This window comes from Salvelinus alpinus, chromosome 3, assembly GCF_045679555.1.
Source record: "Salvelinus alpinus chromosome 3, SLU_Salpinus.1, whole genome shotgun sequence".
In the NCBI taxonomy this organism is placed as follows: Eukaryota; Metazoa; Chordata; class Actinopteri; order Salmoniformes; family Salmonidae; genus Salvelinus; species Salvelinus alpinus.
In genome coordinates, this window is record NC_092088.1 from 33,115,477 (window position 1) to 33,136,421 (window position 20,945).

The 20,945-nt window shown below is 40.6% G+C and overlaps 1 protein-coding gene across 2 annotated transcripts in view; it reads right to left on the bottom strand.

Annotated features, from left to right (window-relative positions):
- The window catches only part of cpn1 (carboxypeptidase N, polypeptide 1), a 157,972-nt gene that overhangs the window by 69,263 nt on the left and 67,764 nt on the right, over positions 1–20,945 (bottom strand). Inside the window, exon 3 of one of the 2 annotated variants that reach the window (XM_071392563.1) lies at positions 14,157–14,312. The exons of the other annotated variant lie outside the window; for it this stretch is intronic. Coding sequence (XP_071248664.1) covers positions 14,157–14,312 — 156 coding nt within the window. The remainder of the gene's footprint in view (positions 1–14,156; positions 14,313–20,945) is intronic. 2 annotated transcript variants of the gene reach the window in all.

Here is a 20,945-nt window from a genome sequence, read left to right on the forward strand (position 1 = left end):
TTTTCTGGATATTTTTGTTGTTATTCTGTCTCTCACTGTTCAAATAAACCTACCATTAAAATTATAGACTGATCATATCTTTGTCAGTGGGCAAACGTACAAAATCAGCAGGGGATCAAATACTTTTTTCCCTCACTGTAAGTGTATGTAAACTTCCGACTTCAACTGTATGAAACCCCTATTACTACTACTACTACCTGTCACGCCCTGGCCTTAGTATTCTTTGTTTTCTTAATTATTTTAGTTAGGTCAGGGTGTGACATGGGGAATGTATGTGTTTTTTGTAGTGTCTAGGGTGGTTGTAAGGTTTAGGGGGTTTATTAGAGTAGTTGGGTTTATGTTTAGTATAGTAGTCTAGCTGTGTCTATGGTTGAGTGTAGGTATCTAGGAAAGTCTATGGTTGCCTGAATTGGGTCTCAATTAGAGACAGCTGGTTATTGTTGTCTCTGATTGGGAGCCATATTTAAGGCAACCATAGGCTTTAGCTGTTTGTGGGGAATTGTCTATGTCGAAGTGTTTTGTGTCAGCACTGAGTTTTGTATAGCTTCACGGTCGTCTGTTCTGTTTGTTGTTTTGTTTTTCCTTCTTTAAAATAAAAGATGTACTTTCCACGCGCTGCGCCTTGGTCCTCTCTCAGTCCCGTTGACGATCGTGACACTACCATTACTACTGCCGTCACTACCAACACCACTACTACTATTATTTCACAACGATAAATACTTTATGACTTGCAAGCATGCACATTTACTACAGGAATGTCAATTTCTTCACCTGATATTATTAGATTTTTTTAAAGCTATGAACACAAAACCAACATTTAAATGTGCAGATCGCCCCAACTTAGATTGCTTGAAAAAAAATGCGGGATATCATTTATACTTTTGAACGAAAACAATATTTTAAATGAATACCAAAGCATTTCAATGGAAATAAAAGGGTCATACACTTCAATAGACAAACATCAACAATTCTAGAAAAGTTTCCTTTTGAACTATTGAAGCTATCCACACCAAACCACATTTAAAATGTGCAAACTGACCCAACTTAGAAGCAAAAATATGTATGCAAGCTATGTATACTTTTTGAACTATAACCCATTTACATGTGCTAGTATACAAACTTCAAAACATTTAGGCTATCCTAACTTCAAATTCTTTAAATTAACTTTCAAAGCAGAATTGCTTTCCCATTGTTCCTTAACTGCAGTGTACGATGTACCTTTATCCAATGTAAAAAAAATAGACTGTGTGTTCACAGTTTCGTTCAGGAATATGGAGGATTTATGTAGAAAAGATGAGAAAAAAGTCAATTTAACATGTATGGTCTATCAAATCTAAATGAATTTGAGTGACATCTCCATCAATACCCACATAAAGACAACTAGAGCAGCCTTTTTTATTTAATACTGAAGGAGTGGAGGGGTTCTACTAAACTAACATATGGAATTGTTTTAAGATGGTCATACCAAGGATTATTTAGCTATTTGATTTTGAATTTTAGGACTCTTTTAAGTCTAAAGAAATATATAATATATATATTTGTTTTTAACTTCTCTGGGGCAGGTGGGACGCAAACGTCCCACCGGCCAATAGCCAGGGAAAATACAGCGCGCCATATTCAAATAACATGATATAAAAATCAAACTTTCATTAAATCACACATGTAAGATACCAAATTAAAGCTACACTCGTTGTGAATCCAGCCAACATGTCAGATTTCAAAGAAGCTTTTCGGCGAAAGCATAAGATGCTATTATCTGATGATAGCACATCAGTAAACAAACAGAGTAGCATATTTCAACACTGCAAGCACGACACAAAACGCAGAAATAAAATATAAATCATGCCTTACCTTTGACGAAATTATTTTGTTGGCACTCCAATATGTCCCATAAACATCACAAATGGTCCTTTTGTTCGATTAATTCCGTCGATATATATCCAAAATGTCAATTTATTTGGACCATTTCATCCAGAAAAACACAGCTTCCAACTTTCGCCAAGTCACTACAAAATATATCAAAAGTTACATGTAAATTTACCAAAACATTTCAAACTACTTTTGTCATACAACGTTAGGTATTTTTAAACGTTAATAATCGATCAATTTGAAGACGGGATGATCTGTGTTCAATACAAAAAGAAACCAAACTGACGCAACTTTTTTCATAACGTGACTCTCTCCAATAATTTACTTCATGTGACCCTCATTTACGATAGCCCTACTTCTTCACTACACAAAGGAATAACCTCAACCGATTTCCAAGGACTGGTGACATCCAGTGGAAGCGGTAGGAACTGCAAGCAAGTCCATTAGAAATCTGGGGTCTCTAAAAAAACTAATTGAAAAGACAGTGACATCAAAAAAATACAAATTCTGAATGGTTTGTCCTCAGGGTTTTGCCTGCTACATAAGTTCTGTTATTCTCACAGACATGATTCAAACAGTTTTAGAAACTTCCGAGTGTTTTCTATCCAAATATACTAATCATATGCATATCTTCTATTCTGGGGATGAGTAGCAAGCAGTTGAATTTTGGTATGCTATTTTTCCCGAAAGTGAAAAAGCTGCCCCCTGCCCTCAAGATTAAACTACCTTCAGACGAGTCTTGCAAGGCTTCTGGGCGTCCTAGAGATGTACATGTTCTTGAGAGTCTCTCCTTTCCATAGAGAGGTCATATCAGTGTGTAACACACAAACAGTTTGGACGCTACAGACAGAAGTTGGCAGATTGGTGTTACCGACTTCAGATGAGTTCCGTGACGCTTGTGGGGGTTGTAAAGTAAAACGGAGAACACCATCATGTTCTTGAGAGTCTAGTCTTTCCAATAAATTGTCATATTATCATACCTTGTGGGATTGGTAATAATCTGAAAAGATTTAGGGAGTTGCATTGCTTTAGGATTTGGTCAGGTGGTTTAAGCATGTCCCAGTTTACGTCACCTAGCAGAACAAATCAGACTTAGTGTTAGGGGCCAGGAGAGAGCTCCTGGGCATTTAGGGTACAGGCCATTTAGGGTACAGGCCGGTGCTAATGGTGGACGATAACACCCAGCAACAGTCAACAAAGATTAATTTGAAAGTTTAATGCTTAAAACCAGCAAATCAAATTGTTTGGGGACAGATTTTGGTGGTCTCTTTTTTTCCACAGGCAAAAGGAGGTCGTTAGCTATATCTCATTCAGTTTCAGCCAATGGTCCTTTACGACGTCCAAACAAAGTTGTCATATGGCTGTTGGATTTTGGAGATTGCGAGGAGGATATCCTATGCGCCAAATGAGTGCATAGCATTTGTCCTTTCACAGAATAAAACATGAGCCAACCTGCTGCTCTGTAGTGTTGGGGCACTGATTGAAGGCTTATCTGATGATAAGTGTTCAGTTTCCTTTCACAGCAGGTTCTGATCAGTAATCATCAAAGGCCTGGTAGTGGGATCTTGGACAATTCGACCCAAACATCGATGTTAAGTTCTTGCACGGTCCACGTTCAGTCCTCCATTTTCATTTCGTGTTGGTTGGCTCCGCAGCTAGAGGCTGCAAGCTCCTCAAACAGTGGTTGATGTGTGGAGTGAAAGTGTGGAGTAGCCTACCCGCATGAGTGAAACAAACCTGCTATTCGAGCGCACTGTTCCTGCCTATTTGATAATGGGCCATTCTAAATGTAAACTAATTTTAAATATTAGTAAAGACAAGATTAAATTGAGAAGAGTCTGATGGGTGAAAATATGATCACTTGATGAAGAAAAGCAAGCTTTTTTTGCGACTTCAAATCATCAATGCATTGGGGGTGGCAGGTAGCGAAGTGGTTAGAGCTTTGGGCCAGTAACCGAAAGGTTGCTGGATCGAATCCCTGAGCCGACAAGGTAGAAATCAGTCGTTCTGCCCCTGAACAAGGCAGTTAACCCACTGTTAACCCACTGTTCCCTGGTAGGCCGTCATTGTAAATAATAATTTGTTCTTAACTGACTTGCCTAGTTGAATTAAGGTTACACATCAATAGCCTATAGTTACATCATGCCGCACATATTTCTATGGTTTGTTTCATTCACAACTAAAGTTGCCAAATAACTCTAAATCTAGCATATAGGACCTGTTTCAAATGATCCCTTTTACACTCAACATAGCCACTTCATATGCGCACTCTTGCTCCGGAATGGTAAAAATAACCTTTCTATTTTATTCAAACTAGTTCAATTATATTCTTCTTACTATAAAATCATATAATACAAAATAATGGCATGGGACTTATAAGCATAGCTTTCTCTGCAAAAATAACAAGCCTATTAGCCTATTATTAGACTTTTTAAAATGTAAATGTTCCAAAGGTGCGCAACAGCAGCTTGCACTGTATTTCATGACCGACACAGCCCTAGCCAGGCGCACCGGTTTGTTTCAAGAACTGTGACACTGCTTGGTTTTTCACTCTCAACAGTTTCTCATGTTTATCAAGAATGGTCCAGCACCCAAAGGACATCTAGCCAACTTGACACAACTGTGTGAAGCATTGGAGTAAACATGGGCCAGCATCCCTGGGGAACGCTTTCGACACCTTGTAGAGTCCATGCTCTGACGAATTGAGGGTGTAACTCAATATTAGGAAGGTGTTGCTAATGTTTGGTATACTATACTTTTCTAAAGAATGTCTTCGGTGAGGTAATTCATATTACTGAGAAGAAATAGGAAAACATTGGGAGCCATGCCATTCTGAAGAGGTTTTGTTCTACCTGTAAGATTTATGGGAAGATTGTTCCATTTAATTAGATCTGCTTTCATATTCTTGAGTAATGGGATACACTTATCTTTATATATATTTGTTGTTTGTTGTCACTTATTAAGCATCCTATGTATTTTATATTTGTTGTGGTCCACTTAAAGGATTGCTGTAGATCATGAGTTATTTTTTTTATTTTTCCTATTGCCACTATTTGTTTTTTTCCCACGTTCATTTTATATCCTGTAATTGTGAAGGTTTGTATTTTTTCTTCATTTACATATTTAATATATCTTGGGTTTGTTCATTCTCCATATTCTGTTACTTAATGTATTTTCTGTTGGCGTAATTAAGCATTGCCATCTGTCTAAAGTAAATTTGACAACATGATAATGCAACACAGTCTCACATTCAATTCGCACATATATGTACAAATTGTATTTCAGCAGATTTCGTGCGTTTTTGTGCGACAAGACACGAATTTATGTGCTTCTTAATTCGTGCGAAAAGACACAAATTTAACCAGTAGGCTACACAAGCCTTTGCAACAACCATATAGACGCGATAATTTGTATTTCATTTTTGTTCTTCTTAATGGCTAATTCAACGTCATGAATATACAGAAATATTGTCTTTGTTTAACCATGTTTTAAAATGTGTCGTTGTATGCCTATATGTACTGTTTTAGACTTGCTGAACAGAATTTTTGAGAAAAGACGCACATTTACGTGCGACTTAATTCGTGGGAAATATTGTTTTATTAATGCCAATGCTGTTTTCTGTGCTTGATTTCGCTTAATACTTTGGATACTGGTGCACTTGTAATCAGAACGCCTTTTTGTCATGTAGGCAACCATACACGATTTTCTTCATAACCCATTTCATATTTCGTGGAGCCTAAATTACACAATTTCTTCATAATGCATGTATTACATGTTAATGTAAAATAATGAATTATGTTGGCTTACACTTATGGCCTTTCCAAGGCCTTTCCATACCTTAAGGGAATATTTTAGCACTCGCCATATGGTTAGTGAGAAACGCCACTTTGCAAATGTACGGTCCCTTACTAAACGTCCTGCAACGTTTCTAAAATTTGCGGACGGCGTAGGGCCGTGCGCGGGGGAGAGATCTTTCAGGAAGTCATCAAACGAAATCTCTCGGACGTTCGGTTTCCGTTTTATAAAAATAATACATTTTGGTCATTTTTCCGCAGTCTCGGAAATTCCCACTAGAGGGAAAATAAATAATATTGCAAATGCACAAGCACATTGCAAATGCATGTGGCCTTTTCTCCTAAACGGAAAATATTTCGAAGACGTAATGGACAGTTGGCCCCGAACAAGATGGCGTCGAGGCCTCAACGCTTTTTGAGTTATGGCCATTTTTCTGGGATTAAAGGTCAAAAACGCAAAGTAGGGTGCTAATTTGACCGCTTCACGTCAAAGTACATAAGCATACGGTGTCAGGAAAAAAAGAACCAGCCATTTATCTATCGTAATTTAAGAGAAATCGTACATTGACAAATTGGTAATGTTCACAAAAAGGAGTAAAAAAAATAAAAATTACAGATCCAGTTGCAGTGTGTTCAGACATTTTTTTTTTAAGTGGGTCTCGAAGCTCTGCCAGAATTCTGTGATTTTATTAATAAAATGCAGTGCTAGCTGCGCCACCAGAGTCTCTGGGTTCGCGCCCAGGCTCTGCCGCAGCCGGCCGCGACCGGGAGGCTAGGCCAATTGTCCGTGGGGCGACGCACAATTGGCCTAGCGTCGTCCGGGTTAGGGAGGGTTTGGCCGGTAGGGATATCCTTGTCTCATCGCGCTCCAGCGACTCCTGTGGCGGGCCGGGGGCAGTGCGCGCTAGCTAAGGGGGCCAGGTGCACGGTGTTTCATTGGTGCGGCTGGCTTCCGGGTTGGAGGCGCGCTGTGTTAAGAAGCAGTGCGGCTTGGTTGGGTTGTGCTTCGGAGGACGCGTGGCTTTCGACCTTCGTCTCTCCTGAGCCCATACGGGAGTTGTAGCGATGAGACAAGATAGTAATTACTAGCGATTGGATACCACGAAGTGCTTAAAGACACACAAAGCCTGCAATGGCATTGCCATTATCTCCAGGCCGTGCCGAGTTCAACGAGATGCCCCGCTTGACCGTAGCTCGCTCGGTCTGAGTGCAGCGACAGGGACAAGAAGAAGGACCCAAATGACCCTTTGACCTCAATTTCATATTTTTTTGCTTTTGGGAGACAGAGAGAGAACCGTTAAGGTTAGAAGCACAATTTGACCTCAGGAACGTTCCTAAGGTCCTCCCGATCTGTGCAAGCCTAACATTGACCGTGTGGCATTAACCCTTAACAGTTAAAAGAAGGTGTTTACATCAAACAGTTTACAATGACATCTCACCCCATAGGAACACATTGCCTGCACCCCTAAATTCAACCTGAAGCCTATGTGGGTTATGAATGTCTTATGAACCTGTCTTCAATGACAATCCATCAAGCCACTATGAGGTCTACCTGTGTTGATTCTAAGCTTCCTGGAGCAACCGGAAGTGATAAAATCACCCTAAAAGTGTTTTGCCATACCCAACCAGCAGTTTGTAATATATAGTGCATTCAACCCTGTGTAAATCAGTCAGTTCTTAACGTATGGACTTAAAACTCAGGATTCTGTAAAAGAATACGCCGATCAGGATATGTATTTACTTATAGCTTCCTGTGCCAACCGGAAGTGCCTTAAAATGGGGTCATAGGTGCTATTTCGAAGGTTTAAAAAAGTCAGATCTTTCCAAAACTTTAAATGTGTGAATCGGTCAACCCTCATCAACTGTAAATCAGTAATTTCTCTAATAAGATGTCAAAGAAAAGCTCTCTCTCACACACACACACACACACACACACACACACACACACACACACACACACACACACACACACACACACACACACACACACACACACACACACACACACACACACACACACACACACACACACACACACACACACACACACACACACACACACACACACAGCAAGGATGGAGTGAAAAAGTATGGTGCTTAAAGACACACAGAGCCTTAAATGCTTTTAGGGGGGATCCAGACTTCCATACCCGCTCTGGGAGCGCTATACTACCGCCCCAAATCAATGGGTGCTGGCCTGAGTGATTTATGGAGGTTTTCAAAAAATATTCTGTTTTTTCTTCTGGAAAATATTTTATGTTTTTTCTTCTCGAGTCAATGGCCTGAGTGATTTATGGAGGTTTTCAAAAAATATTCTAAGTCCAAACTTTTCGTGCACCTGGTATTTTTTGGGGGTAACCAGGCGTCATTTTTCAAAACGGTTGAAATTGCTTTTAGGGGGCATCCAGAGTGTCACATGACCGGATGAGGTAACTATTCTTGTTCTTCTTGTAACTTTCCGGTAGGCTAGAAGCTTTCCGGTGTTTTGCTGCTCGACACAGGTCGACGCAGGTATTGCACTTGATTTATCGTTATCGTAACCGTAGGTGCAGCCAAGTGGAAATACGAAAGCTTTCTAGCTATTTCGCACTGACGGTAATTTGAACACAAGAACGTTTCTAGTGAAAAGGTGCTTACACTCAGAGCCATGTATTTACACTCAGCCACCCTAGCCTTATTACAGGTTAACGTTTTGGTAATTTTGGTTGGCCAACAAAATGTAAGACTACAATGACTGCATACGTTCCCCAAATGTTATACGAAAAAAAAAAGTTTTGTTATTGATGGACAATGGCAAGGCTGCCATTGTATTTTCAGTTACATTCTGGTCAATAAAAATGGTTTACACGTGTATTTTTTAAGAAATACATGGAACTACAACCGAATAAAACACCATTAACCATCATGCATTGCTTACATTCATTCTATACTGAAAAGTCTGTTCAGAAAAATCGAAAACAGTACATATAGGCATAAAACCACAATGTTTTAATAGGGATTAAAAAAAGACAATATATATATAACCTCTTATGGTTATATGGTTAAAAAAAGACAAAATATCTATATATTCATAACGTAAAATAAATAAATACAGGCGATCGCGTCTATGGTTGTTGCAACGGCTTGTGTGTCGCCTACTGGTTAAATTCGTGTCTTTTCGCACGAATTAAGTAGCACAGAAATTCGTGTATTTTCAAACGAATTGAACCACCCCAAAAATGCACAAAAACGCACGAAATCTGCTGAAATACATTTTGTACATATATGCGCGAATTGAATGTGAGGCTGGGCTGGATAATGCTGGCAAAGTTGTTTCCTACTAAATATTTGACTACTTTAGCAATGTAATTGTATCTCCAGGCACTATTGTGTAATTTAGACAAAACAGAATGACTGGGTTTATCATCAATTTAGGGCACCATTATGGCGCCGCCTGTAGAGGGCGGCTTGAGAACGTTCATAACAATGGCATGACGCGACTGAGTGACGGAGGTGCAACCTATGAATAAGCATAAGTGCTGATTAAATGATCCCCCTACTATGAACTAAGTTTATAATGATCCGATACCACTATGTCATGGATTTTTGAACCCAGTAAATTGTTCAGAGAATTTTTGGATAGCTTTTCTTACTTTGAGAAACAAGGAGTAGTCTTTTGTAGTTGGGAATAGTAATCTCAAGGTTAATTACTTGTAGAGATTACCTCTTTGGAGGTTCCTTGAATTTGCCTTTTTTTATTGCTACAGTATGTGTGTGTGCATTTGTATATATAAATGGGAGTGTGAGGGAAGAGTGAGGGATGGTGAATATGTGTAGGTAATATGTTGGGCGGGAATGAATGAGAATGGATGAGTAAGTCAATGGATGGATGGGTGTAAGTGTGTCTGAGAGGTAGGGAGGGAGGGAGGGAGGAAAAAGATGGGAGGTTGGCTTGGGTGGGTAAGGGTGGGCAAGGATGAGACTGAATGAATGGAAAAAGGATATATGGGCGATAGTTGTGTATTTTATTTCACAATTGAATTCAGATTAGGACCAACAATGATAAGAAGGGTGAAGAGGTTGATTTCATTTAGAAAGAAAATACTGTAATGATGAGTTTGTGTTATGGTTATTTATCAGTGTTGGCGCTCATGTTTTACAGGTTTTTATGATTCACTTTTAGATTTTACTTTGTTAAAAACCTCTTAAGGATCGGACCCTTTTTTTAAATTTTTGCCTAAAATTACATAAAATCTAACTGCTTGTAGCTCAGGACCTGAAGCAAGGATATGCATATTCTTGATACCATTTGAAAGGAGGGGTCACTGATCCCGTAGAGGTTAATGATAAAGAGGGTGAAGAAATTGATTTTAATTTAGAATAACAATAGTGTAATGAGTTTGTGTTATGCCTATTTATCGGCGTTGGCGCTCATGTTAATAATTTGACCGTGCGCCTTGCGGGTTGATACCATTCCTCTTTTACGTTTTACTTTGCAAAAGTAAACTGTTACGGGAGTGTTTTATTTACTATAACTCTATTACTAATCACATTTATTGTAAGGGAAACTAACTCATGATACGCGTTGCAGTAGGCCTTTAGAATAATGCAAAACATATCGTTGACTCTATCCAAGTTGATGAGCGAAAGGGAAACAAACAATGCCAGTCAGCCTGCGCAGCCGACCCAACGAAACTACTCCTAAACTATACCGAAAATAATTTCACACATAATAAGACAGCCTATAGAGAAGATTAAATTGACAAAAGTTGATTTGTGACAATATTATCAGTGGTCAAATCATACATGAAGAGATGGGCGCACCTTGTATTTGACAGATGCAGGGAAAGGAGCATCACTTTATGCAGGTAAAACATTTTGATGTCTATATAGTATCAGAAAGGTCATATTCTTCAGTTTCTACCTTTGTCAAATAACTCTCAAAATTCAAGAGGTACAGCTTCATTTCCAAATGTTCACAAGAATATCTGCGCTGTCCATGCATTCAGCACATGACTACTCGCTCGGCACATTACTCTGGCTACTAAGCAAAGACTGGTAACATGATAAGCTTAAAATATGCTATTCTGTTTTCTTTTAAATATATTTTCTTATTTTCGCAATTTTTCTTTAGACCTGCCAAAACAAAATTATAATTGTGATAGACTTTTGTTTTTACTTGTAGCCTAAAATAAAGTAATGTAAATGTTATTATGCTCTTAGAAATAATTGTTTTTTAGTATTTTAATGTTACCTAAGACCTTTATGAACACAACAAATGTATTATTTTTCAGATAGCATATATTAAATATATTTATTAGACTGTTAGATTGTTGATGGGTCTTTGGCTGGAAGTGTCGAAAATTGGCTTTCGGACCACATTTTTCACTTGGACGTTGTAGAATTAAACAATCCTTGACTCTATCTAAACAAATAACTATTGTTGTTCTATTTTTAGATGTATATATTTCCACAAATATTTATTCATGCAATTCATGCTTTATATTTGTTTATGCACTATTTATCAAGCGTTTGTTTTCATGTTTGCGCATCTTATGGGTTGATATGCATCTGATGCATCTGTATGCTAAAGGTGTAGCCCAGCAACATGAAAGGCCAGGCGATTGTAGTGTTAATAGCATCATTGGTTTGATTGTGTGATAATATAAATGTTTTCTAATATGTGGAAATTGACAATTCACCTCACACTACACACTGTAGTAATAAACAGGAATTTACCACAACAAGCAACATACAGTGGGGAGAACAAGTATTTGATACACTGCCGATTTTGCAGGTTTTCCTACTTACAAAGCATGTAGAGGTCTGTAATTTTTATCATAGGTACACTTCAACTGTGAGAGACGGAATCTAAAACAAAAATCCAGAAAATCACATTGTATGATTTTTAAGTAATTCATTTGCATTTTATTGCATGACATAAGTATTTGATCACCTACCAACCAGTAAGAATTCCGGCTCTCACAGACCTGTTAGTTTTTCTTTAAGAAGCCCTCCTGTTCTCCACTCATTACCTGTATTAACTGCACCTGTTTGAACTCGTTACCTGTATAAAAGACACCTGTCCACACACTCAATCAAACAGACTCCAACCTCTCCACAATGGCCAAGACCAGAGAGCTGTGTAAGGACATCAGGGATAAAATTGTAGACCTGCACAAGGCTGGGATGGGCTACAGGACAATAGGCAAGCAGCTTGGTGAGAAGGCAACAACTGTTGGTGCAATTATTAGAAAATAGAAGAAAATAGAAGAGGTTCAAGATGATGGTCAATCACCCTCGGTCTGGGGCTCCATGCAAGATCTCACCTCGTGGGGCATCAATGATCATGAGGAAGGTGAGGGATCAGCCCAGAACTACACGGCAGGACCTGGTCAATGACCTGAAGAGAGCTGGGACCACAGTCTCAAAGAAAACCATTAGTAACACACTACGCCGTCATGGATTAAAATCCTGCAGCGCACACAAGGTCCCCCTGCTCAAGCAGGCGCATGTCCAGGCCCGTCTGAAGTTTGCCAATGACCATCTGGATGATCCAGAGGAGGAATGGGAGAAGGTCATGTGGTCTGATGATTCAAAAATAAAGTTTTTTGGTCTAAACTCCACTCGCCGTGTTTGGAGGAAGAAGAAGGATGAGTACAACCCCAAGAACACCATCCCAACCGTGAAGCATGGAGGTGGAAACATCATTCTTTGGGGATGCTTTTCTGCAAAGGGGACAGGACGACTGCACCGTATTGAGGGGAGGATGGATGGGGCCATTTATTGCGAGATCTTAGCCAACAACCTCCTTCCCTCAGTAAGAGCATTGATGATGGGTCGTGGCTGGGTCTTCCAGCATGACAACGACCCGAAACACACAGCCAGGGCAACTAAGGAGTGGCTCCGTAAGAAGTATCTCAAGGTCCTGGAGTGGCCTAGCCAGTCTCCAGACCTGAACCCAATAGAAAATCTTTGGAGGGAGCTGAAAGTCCGTATTGCCCAGCGACAGCCCCGAAACCTGAAGGATCTGGAGAAGGTCTGTATAGAGGAGTGGGCCAAAATCCCTGCTGCAGTGTGTGCAAACCTGGTCAAGAACTACAGGAAACGTATGATCTCTGTAATTGCAAACAAAGGATTCTGTACCAAATATTAAGTTCTGCTTTTCTGATGTATCAAATACTTATGTCATGCAATAAAATGCTAATTAATTACTTAAAAATCATACAATGTGATTTTCGGGATTTTTGTTTTAGATTCCGTCTCTCACAGTTGAAGTGTACCTATGATAAAAATTACAGACCTCTACATGCTTTGTAAGTAGGAAAATCGGCAAAATCGGCAGTGTATCAAATACTTGTTCTCCCCACTGTATAACAACTTTCCTAATAACAACACACACAACAGTCACAGTGCCTGCTCTATCTGAGTTAAATATAAAAACTATTGATGTCGCAGGTTAAAAAAGGAACTAAACTCATCAAAAAAAGAAACGTCCTTTTTTCCGGACCCTGTCTTTCAAAGATAATTCGTAAAAATCCATGTAACTTCCCAGATCTTCATTGTAAAGGGTTTAGGTGCGTTTATCGTCGAAGGAATGAGCGTTACACCAAGGCCTGTACTCTGGAGCGGGATCAATTTGGAGGTGGAGGTTCCGTCATGGTCTGGGGCGGTGTGTCACAGCATCATCGGACTGAGCTTGTTGTCATTACAGGCAATCTCAACGCTGTACGTTACAGGGAATACATCCTCCTCCCTTATGTGGTACCCTTCCTGCAGGCTCATCCTGACATGACCCTCCAGCATGACAATGCCACCAGCCATACTGCTCGTTCTGTGCGTGATTTCCCGCAAGACAGGAATGTCTGTGTTCTGCCATGGCCAGCGAACAGCCCGGATCTCAATCCCATTGAGCACGCCTGGGACCTGTTGGATCGGAGGGTGAGGGCTAGGGCTATTCCCCCCAGAAATGTCCAGGAACTTGCAGGTGCCTTGGTGGAAGAGTGGGGTAACACCTAACAGCAAGAACTGGCAAATATGGTGCAGTCCATGAGGAGGAGATGCACTGCAGTACCTAATGCAGCCGGTGGCCACACCAGATATTGACTGTTACTTTAGATTTTTACCCCCCCCCCCTTTGTTCTGGGACACATAATTCCATTTCTGTTAGTCACATGTCTGTAGAACTTCTTCAGTTTATGTCTCAGTTGTTGAATCTTGTTACATTCATACAAATATTTACACATGTTCAGTTTGCTGAAAATAAACGCAGTTGACAGTGAGAGGACGTTTCTTTTTTGCTGAGTTTATATAAACCGGGACTTTGTTGGGGTTCAAACCGGTTCATAATTTTATTTTGCTAGTCGGAACAGTGGAAAGAAAGTAAAAAAATAGTGGTTCTGTTCAGAAAGAAACTGTTGGAAAAAAAGTTGGGTTCCATTCCCTGGTCTTAACCCCATGTATTCTTCCGCTACTCGGTCTTGTGGTTGATCTGCAGGGCTGTCTGGAACATACCTGATGCTCCCAGTTATCAGGCAGGGGCAGGTGATGGTTCCGATCATTAGTCTTCTCGTAGTAGTACATGAGAGCGTTCAGGTCTGGAAAATTTCGGTTCAGGTCCACCTCCCTGGAGTTGCCTCGCCCAACTAGGTAGCCATTGAACTCAGGACCCTGATGGACAAACAGAAGAAAATTCCTATGAGGTTACACTATATCTTAAAGTCCTATTTCAACTGATGTTCCCCTGGTAAGAGTGATTACCTTCACTAGGGTAGGGGGCACTATTTTTACCTCCGGATGAAAAGCGTTCCCAAAGTAAACTGCCTGCTACTCAGGCCCAGAAGCTAGGATATGCATATAGATTTGGATAGAAAACACTCTAAAGTTTCCAAAACTGTTAAAATAACGTCTATGAGTATAACAGAACTGATTTGGCTGGCGAAAACCTGAGAAAAATCCATCCAGGAAGTGGGATTGTTTTATGTTTGTAGTTTTCTATTGAATGCCATTACAGTATCCATTGACTTAGGACTCAAATTGCACTTCCTATGGCTTCCACTAGATGTCAACAGTATTTAGAAATTGTTTCAGGCTTGTATTCTGAAAAATGAGAGAGTAAGACCACTCTGAATGAGTGGACCCTACAGTGTCCCAGAGGTTTTTAATGCGCACGACAGAGAGTGCGCCTTTCTTGTTTACCTTTTATATTGACGACGTTATTGTCCGGTTGAAATATTATTGATTATTTAGGCTAAAAACAATCGATTATTTAGGCTAAAAACAACCTGAGGATTGATTATAAACATCGTTTGACATGTTTCTACAAACTTTACAGATACTATTTAGATTTTACGTCTGCCTGTTGTGACTGCGTTTAAGCCTGTGGATTACTGAACAAAACGCGCGAACAAAACGGATGTTTCTGGATATAAACAGGGACTTCATCAAACAAAACAAACATGTATTGAGTAAATGGGAGTCTTGTGAGTGCATTTAAAAATAAAGGAGAGCCGGAGCTCAGATGCTAAAATATTTAATTTACCAACGTTTCGACAGGCAAGCTGTTTTCATCAGGGTACAATCCTTACCAACGTTTCGACAGGCAAGCTGTCTTCATCAGGGTACAATCCAGCATCACATAGGTGTGCGTTTCTTTTTCTTCTAGATTAGTCTTGTGAGTGCAACCATATGAAGATCAAAGGTAAGTGATTAATTTTATCGCTATTTCTGACTTGTGTAACTCCTCTACTTGGCTGGTAACTGTTTGTAATGATTTGTCTGCTGGGCGCTGTTCTCAGATAATCGCATGGTATGCTTTTGCCGTAAAGCCTTTTTGAAATCTGACCGTGGTTGGATTAACAAGAAGTTCATCTTTAAACCAATGTATAACACTTGTATGTTTTATGAATTTTTATAATGAGTATTTCTGGTTTTGAATTTGGTGCTCTGCATTTTCACTGGATGTTGGCCAGGTGGGACGCTAGCGTCCCACGTACCCTAGTGAGTTAAACAATGGGTACTTTATGGTTTTACTTTGAATAATTTCAAACAATCAATAATTATCAGTACTATGGTCAGTGGTGTAGTGCTCTTTTTTTAGGTGCCTAAGCACTAAGTCAACATTTAGAGCATAAACATTTTAGGCCATACACACCAGAAAAGCTGGTGAAACCCTATTGTATTTGTCGGCGTACACTATTAGGGGTTCAGCAGTGAAGCTGGTGAAACTGTATTGTATTTATGGGATTCTGTAAATTGATGCACAAATACTACTTGGTCAAATGGTGGCGCTATAAACAGACTTTAAATTCAAAAGGTCAGCCGACTCCTCGTTCAACCTAGAGTCTTGGAATTTGGTACATATGTTTACCGAAAGGTACAAGTTTGCCTCTAGGACCAATGACGTCACCGTGATGGATTATCTGTTTTGAAAATAGTATAAATTATTCTACATTTTTAAACAACATCTCCTCAGACACCAATAAACCATTTTCTCCCAAACTTGCTGTACAGCATCTATAGACCAAGATATTGAAATGTATTATAAAATAAGTTGATATCTTAAACGTCATGGCCGCTGTGAGCCAATGAAGTTGAGTGAGTTTGGGCCTGACAATTCAAGTCACTCTTGGAGGGAATAGAGCCCCCTGCTGGCCATGCATCTCAATACTCTACAGTGTTTCCTGAAGTGTGCACAGGTCCACTACCCACATGGATTGAAAAGTATAACATTGGTGTGAGTACCAGAGATGAAGTCAAGACCGTACCCCTTTAGATCTAGACCAAGACTATATTTTCTCAGACCCAGACCAAGGACAAGTGGATCGAGACCATGACCAGACCAGTTTAAATGGGTAAAAATAAGATCCAGTGGAGTAATTTTAATTGTATTTTTTTATTTATCCTTTATTTAACTAGGCAAGTCAGTTAAGACAAAATCTTATTTACAATGATAGTCTAGGAACAGTGGGTTAACTGCCTTGTTCAGGGGCAAAATGACAGATTCTTACCTTGTCAGCTCAGGGATTCGATTTAGCAATCTTTCGGTTACTGGCCCAATGTTCTAACCACTAGGCTACCTGCCGCCACTCAAGTAAACTTGAGTAAAGTATAGCTCTGTACAGTACAGTTCAGTACAATATAGGTCAGTTCAGTAAACTATAATTCAGTACAGTAAAGTACAGTATAGTACAGTAAGGTACAGTACAATAATGTACAGTTCAGTACAGTATAGTTCAGTACTGTATAGTTCAGTACAGTACAGTTCATTACAGTATAGTTCAGTACAGTAGAGTATAGTTCAGTACAGCACAGTACAGTATAGTTCTGTACAGCACAGTACAGTATAGTTCTGTACAGTACATTACAGAGCAGTAAAGGACATTACAGTACAGAGCACATTATAGTAAAGTACAGTACATGGCTCAGAGGCTTAGTGACTTAGTCTTGAAATATATGCCAACCCATGGCGGCCTGGGTTCAAATCCTATCAAGACCTACTGCCTCTTTCAGATAGACATCGCTAAACAGTGAGGGATTGTTGTTGTCCTTGAACCAAATTGTATGACTTCTAAAATAAGGCATAATGTTTGAGAAACTATAAAGCGCGAAACGGTCGGAAAGGCGAAAAGGGTGAAATGGGCGAAAAGCTCCGAACCAGGACCCAGACCAAGGACCAGTGTATAGAGACCATGTCCAGACCCAGACCAGTTTAAATGGGGAAAATGCAGCATGCAGCAACTACTCTTCCTGGGGTCCATATAAAACGTACAAATACATGACAAAGTACAGAACAGTAATAGACAAGAACAACATAAGATATTACATTAAATTAAAATGTAAATAAGAGTTACACACAGAGTCTACAAAACATTAGTAACACCTTTCCTAATATTGAGTTGCACCCCCTTTTGCCCTCAGAATAGCCTCAATTCGTTGGAGCATGGAGTCTACAAGGTATCGAAAAGCATTCCACAGGGATGCTGGCCCATGATGACTCCAATGCTTCCCACAGTTGTCAAGTTGGCTGGATGTCCTTTGGGTGGTGGACCATGTTCACCAAGGTCAGGGTAGCATCCTCACTCCCCCTCTGGGCCTTATAGGCAAACTGTAACAGGTCCAGTTGATCTGCTATGGAAAGGGCAAGGTGCTTACTAACAACCCTTTCGATGCATTTGGCCAAAAGAGGCGTGAGGGCCACAGGTAGAAAGTCATTTGGTGATTTAGCCTCTGACTTCTTAGGCACCGGTACAACGATCGACACCTTCCAGGATTTTGGCACTGTGCAGGTGGTCAGGGTCAGGAGTTGAAACAGTCGTGTGAGTACTCCCTTGAGCTGGTCAGCGCAGACCTTCAGTACTTTGCCCCGTAGTCTGTCTGGGCCCGGTGCTTTGTGTGGCTTAATATTTAACAAGCATGAGGCCACCTCATTCTCTGTTATCTGGACAGGAGAGGATATGGCGATACTCACATATTTGTTTACATTTGTCTTTAAAATCGACGGTATCAAATCTTCCATAAAAACATTTTAGGTCGTTTACAAAGGATGAACAGTCTGACATATTATTGTTCTCTCTTGTCCTTTCTCTTCCCATCATTGTATTAAGTCCTTCCCATGCTTGTCTTAGATAGCCAGTACAGAACCTCTGCTCCACTTTATCCTTGAAGTCCTTTTTTGCTTTCCATATTTTTGACCTGAATTCATTTTCTTTCTCTTTTACAGCATCAGTATCTCCTTTCAGGAATGCAAACATCCTTTCATTGAGGCACATTTTCAAGTCCTTAGACACCCAGGGCTTGTTGTTGGGAAATACTCTGACAGTTTTCGTGTTAATGTCAGTATCCTCACAGAACTGGATATATGAGGTAATGCTGTCTGTCAACTCGTGGGGATCCCTGAGTCAAAGAACACCTCCCAGTCGGTGACGTCAAGGCAATCCTTGAGCTCCTCCCTGCTGTCCTCTGTCCATACCTGAATGGATTTCTCTACAGGTTTTTCACGTTTCACCTGCTGCCTGTATCTCGGTAGGAGATTGATAAGGTAATGGTCTGTTTTCCCGATGGGTGCTCTGCACACTGCCTTGTATGCGTCCTCTACGTTGCCATAACAGGATGCGAGTTGAGCGAGTTGGACAGGTGACGTACTGTTGCAGAGTGGGGAGGTGCGCGGAGAGGGAGAGCATATTAAAATCCCCTAGCACAAATACTGGCTGGTCAGTTGATCGTGAAAGTGCAGCACTGAAACAGTCTGTAATCCTGTCAGCAGCTTCCTTATTGATAGGTCCAGGCACATAGACCAGAATAATGGTAATTTGTCCAAACATGCGTGGTAGATAGAATAGCCTGAATGATACAACGAGAATCTCATAGTCTCCGGTGCACACTTGTTCAATCACATTACACTGCGTGGCCCAAGTATTGTCTAAAAAGGTGCATAGCGCCCCGCCTATTGATTTATGTGACGTTGTTTTGTCTCAATCTGCTCTAATGACAGTGTATCCATCAATGTTCACATCAATATTAACCTGCTTGAGCCACGTTTCTGTAAAGCAGATTAAATTACTTCTCCTAAAGTCCTCTTCAAATTTAGCCCTTGCCGCTAACTCATCCAGTTTGTTATTTAATGACCGCACATTTGACAGGGTGATCAACGGGAGCGGGTGATGGCATCCCCGCCTCTGTAATCTGTTCCTGATGCCACCTATTGAGCCTCGCGTCTTCTTAGTTCCCCTTTTTGACTTTGTAGAACAACCATTAGGCAAGGCAATGCTGTTTTGGACAGTGTGAGCTTTATCTTCGGAAAGAGAGCAGAAACTTACGGGAGTAGGTGATGGTGGTTGATTTACTCACTGAATCCATACAACCTCGGGTAGTGATTGTAAAGTTTTCCGCATATTACAGCGGTTAGGATTAAGGTCGTCAAACATGCCACGAACAATACACTTTTAAACTTGCGACGCACTTAGATTTAGACAAGTGTGACAAAACTAAACAAAATTTAACAATATAACTATAAACAAACAAACAATTCATGCAGGTGAGCTCAGGGTCTGGCAGCAGTGCTGAGAGTAGAAGCAGTGTAAAATCAAAGGGGGGTCAATGCAAATAGTCCGGGTGGCCATTTGATTAATTGCTCAGCAGTTTTATGGCTTGGGGGTAGAAGTTGTTATGGAGCCTTTTGGACCTAGACTTGGCACTCCGGTACCGCTTGCTGTGTGGTAGCAGAGGGAACAGTCTATGACTTGGGTGACTGAAGTCTTTGGAAAAAAATTGGGCCGCCTAGTATATAGGTCCTGGATGGCAGGAAGCTTGGCCCCAGTGATGTACTGGGCTGTACGCACTACCCTCTGTAGAGACTTACAGTCGGATGCCGAGCAGTTGCCATACCAGGCGGTGATGCAACCGGTCAGGATGCTCTCGATGGTGCAGCGGTAGAACTTTATGAGGATCTAGGGACCCATGCCAAATCTTTTCAGCCTCCTGAGGGGGAAAAGGTGTTGTCTAGCCCTCTTCACAACTTTCTTGGTGTGTAGGCCACTAGGCCATGCCTCTGGATGAGCATTTTCATGTTTCCTTATGGCCTTATACAGCTTGTTGAGTGCAGTCTTAGTGCCAGCGTCGATTTCTGGTGGTAAATAGATGGCTGCCAAAAATATAGAAGAAAACTCTCTTGGTAGATAGTGTGGTCTAGAGCTTAACATGAGGTACTCTACCTCAGAAGAGCAATACCTCAAGACATTCTTGATATTAGACATCGTGCACCAGCTGTTATTGACAAATAGACACACACCCCCACCACTCATCTTACCAGACGTAGCTGTTATATCCTGCCGATGCACGGAAACCCAGCCAACTGTGAATTATCCTTGTCGTCGTTCAGCCACGACTCTGTGAAACACAGTTTTTAAATGTCCCGTTGGTAAGATAGTCTCGAACGGAGCTCATACAGTTTATTCTCCAGTGATTGCACGTTGGCTAATGGAATGGATGGTAGAGGTGGGTTACGGTGACGAATTCGGTGACGAATTCTCACAAGGCAACCTGATCTCCACCCTCTGTATTTCCTTATTTTCTTCATGTGAATGACAGGGATTTGGGCCTTGTCTGGGAGCAACATTATGTCCTTCACATCCAGTTCGAGGTGAAAAGCCATAACAAGTGAATTTTTCAATAACACATGATCAATAACATCAAAGGCTGTACTGAAATCTAACAATACAGCACCTACTATCATCTTATTATCCAAATGCATTTTAGTCAATTATCAGTCATCTGAGTCAGTGAGGTACAAGTTGATTGTTCTTT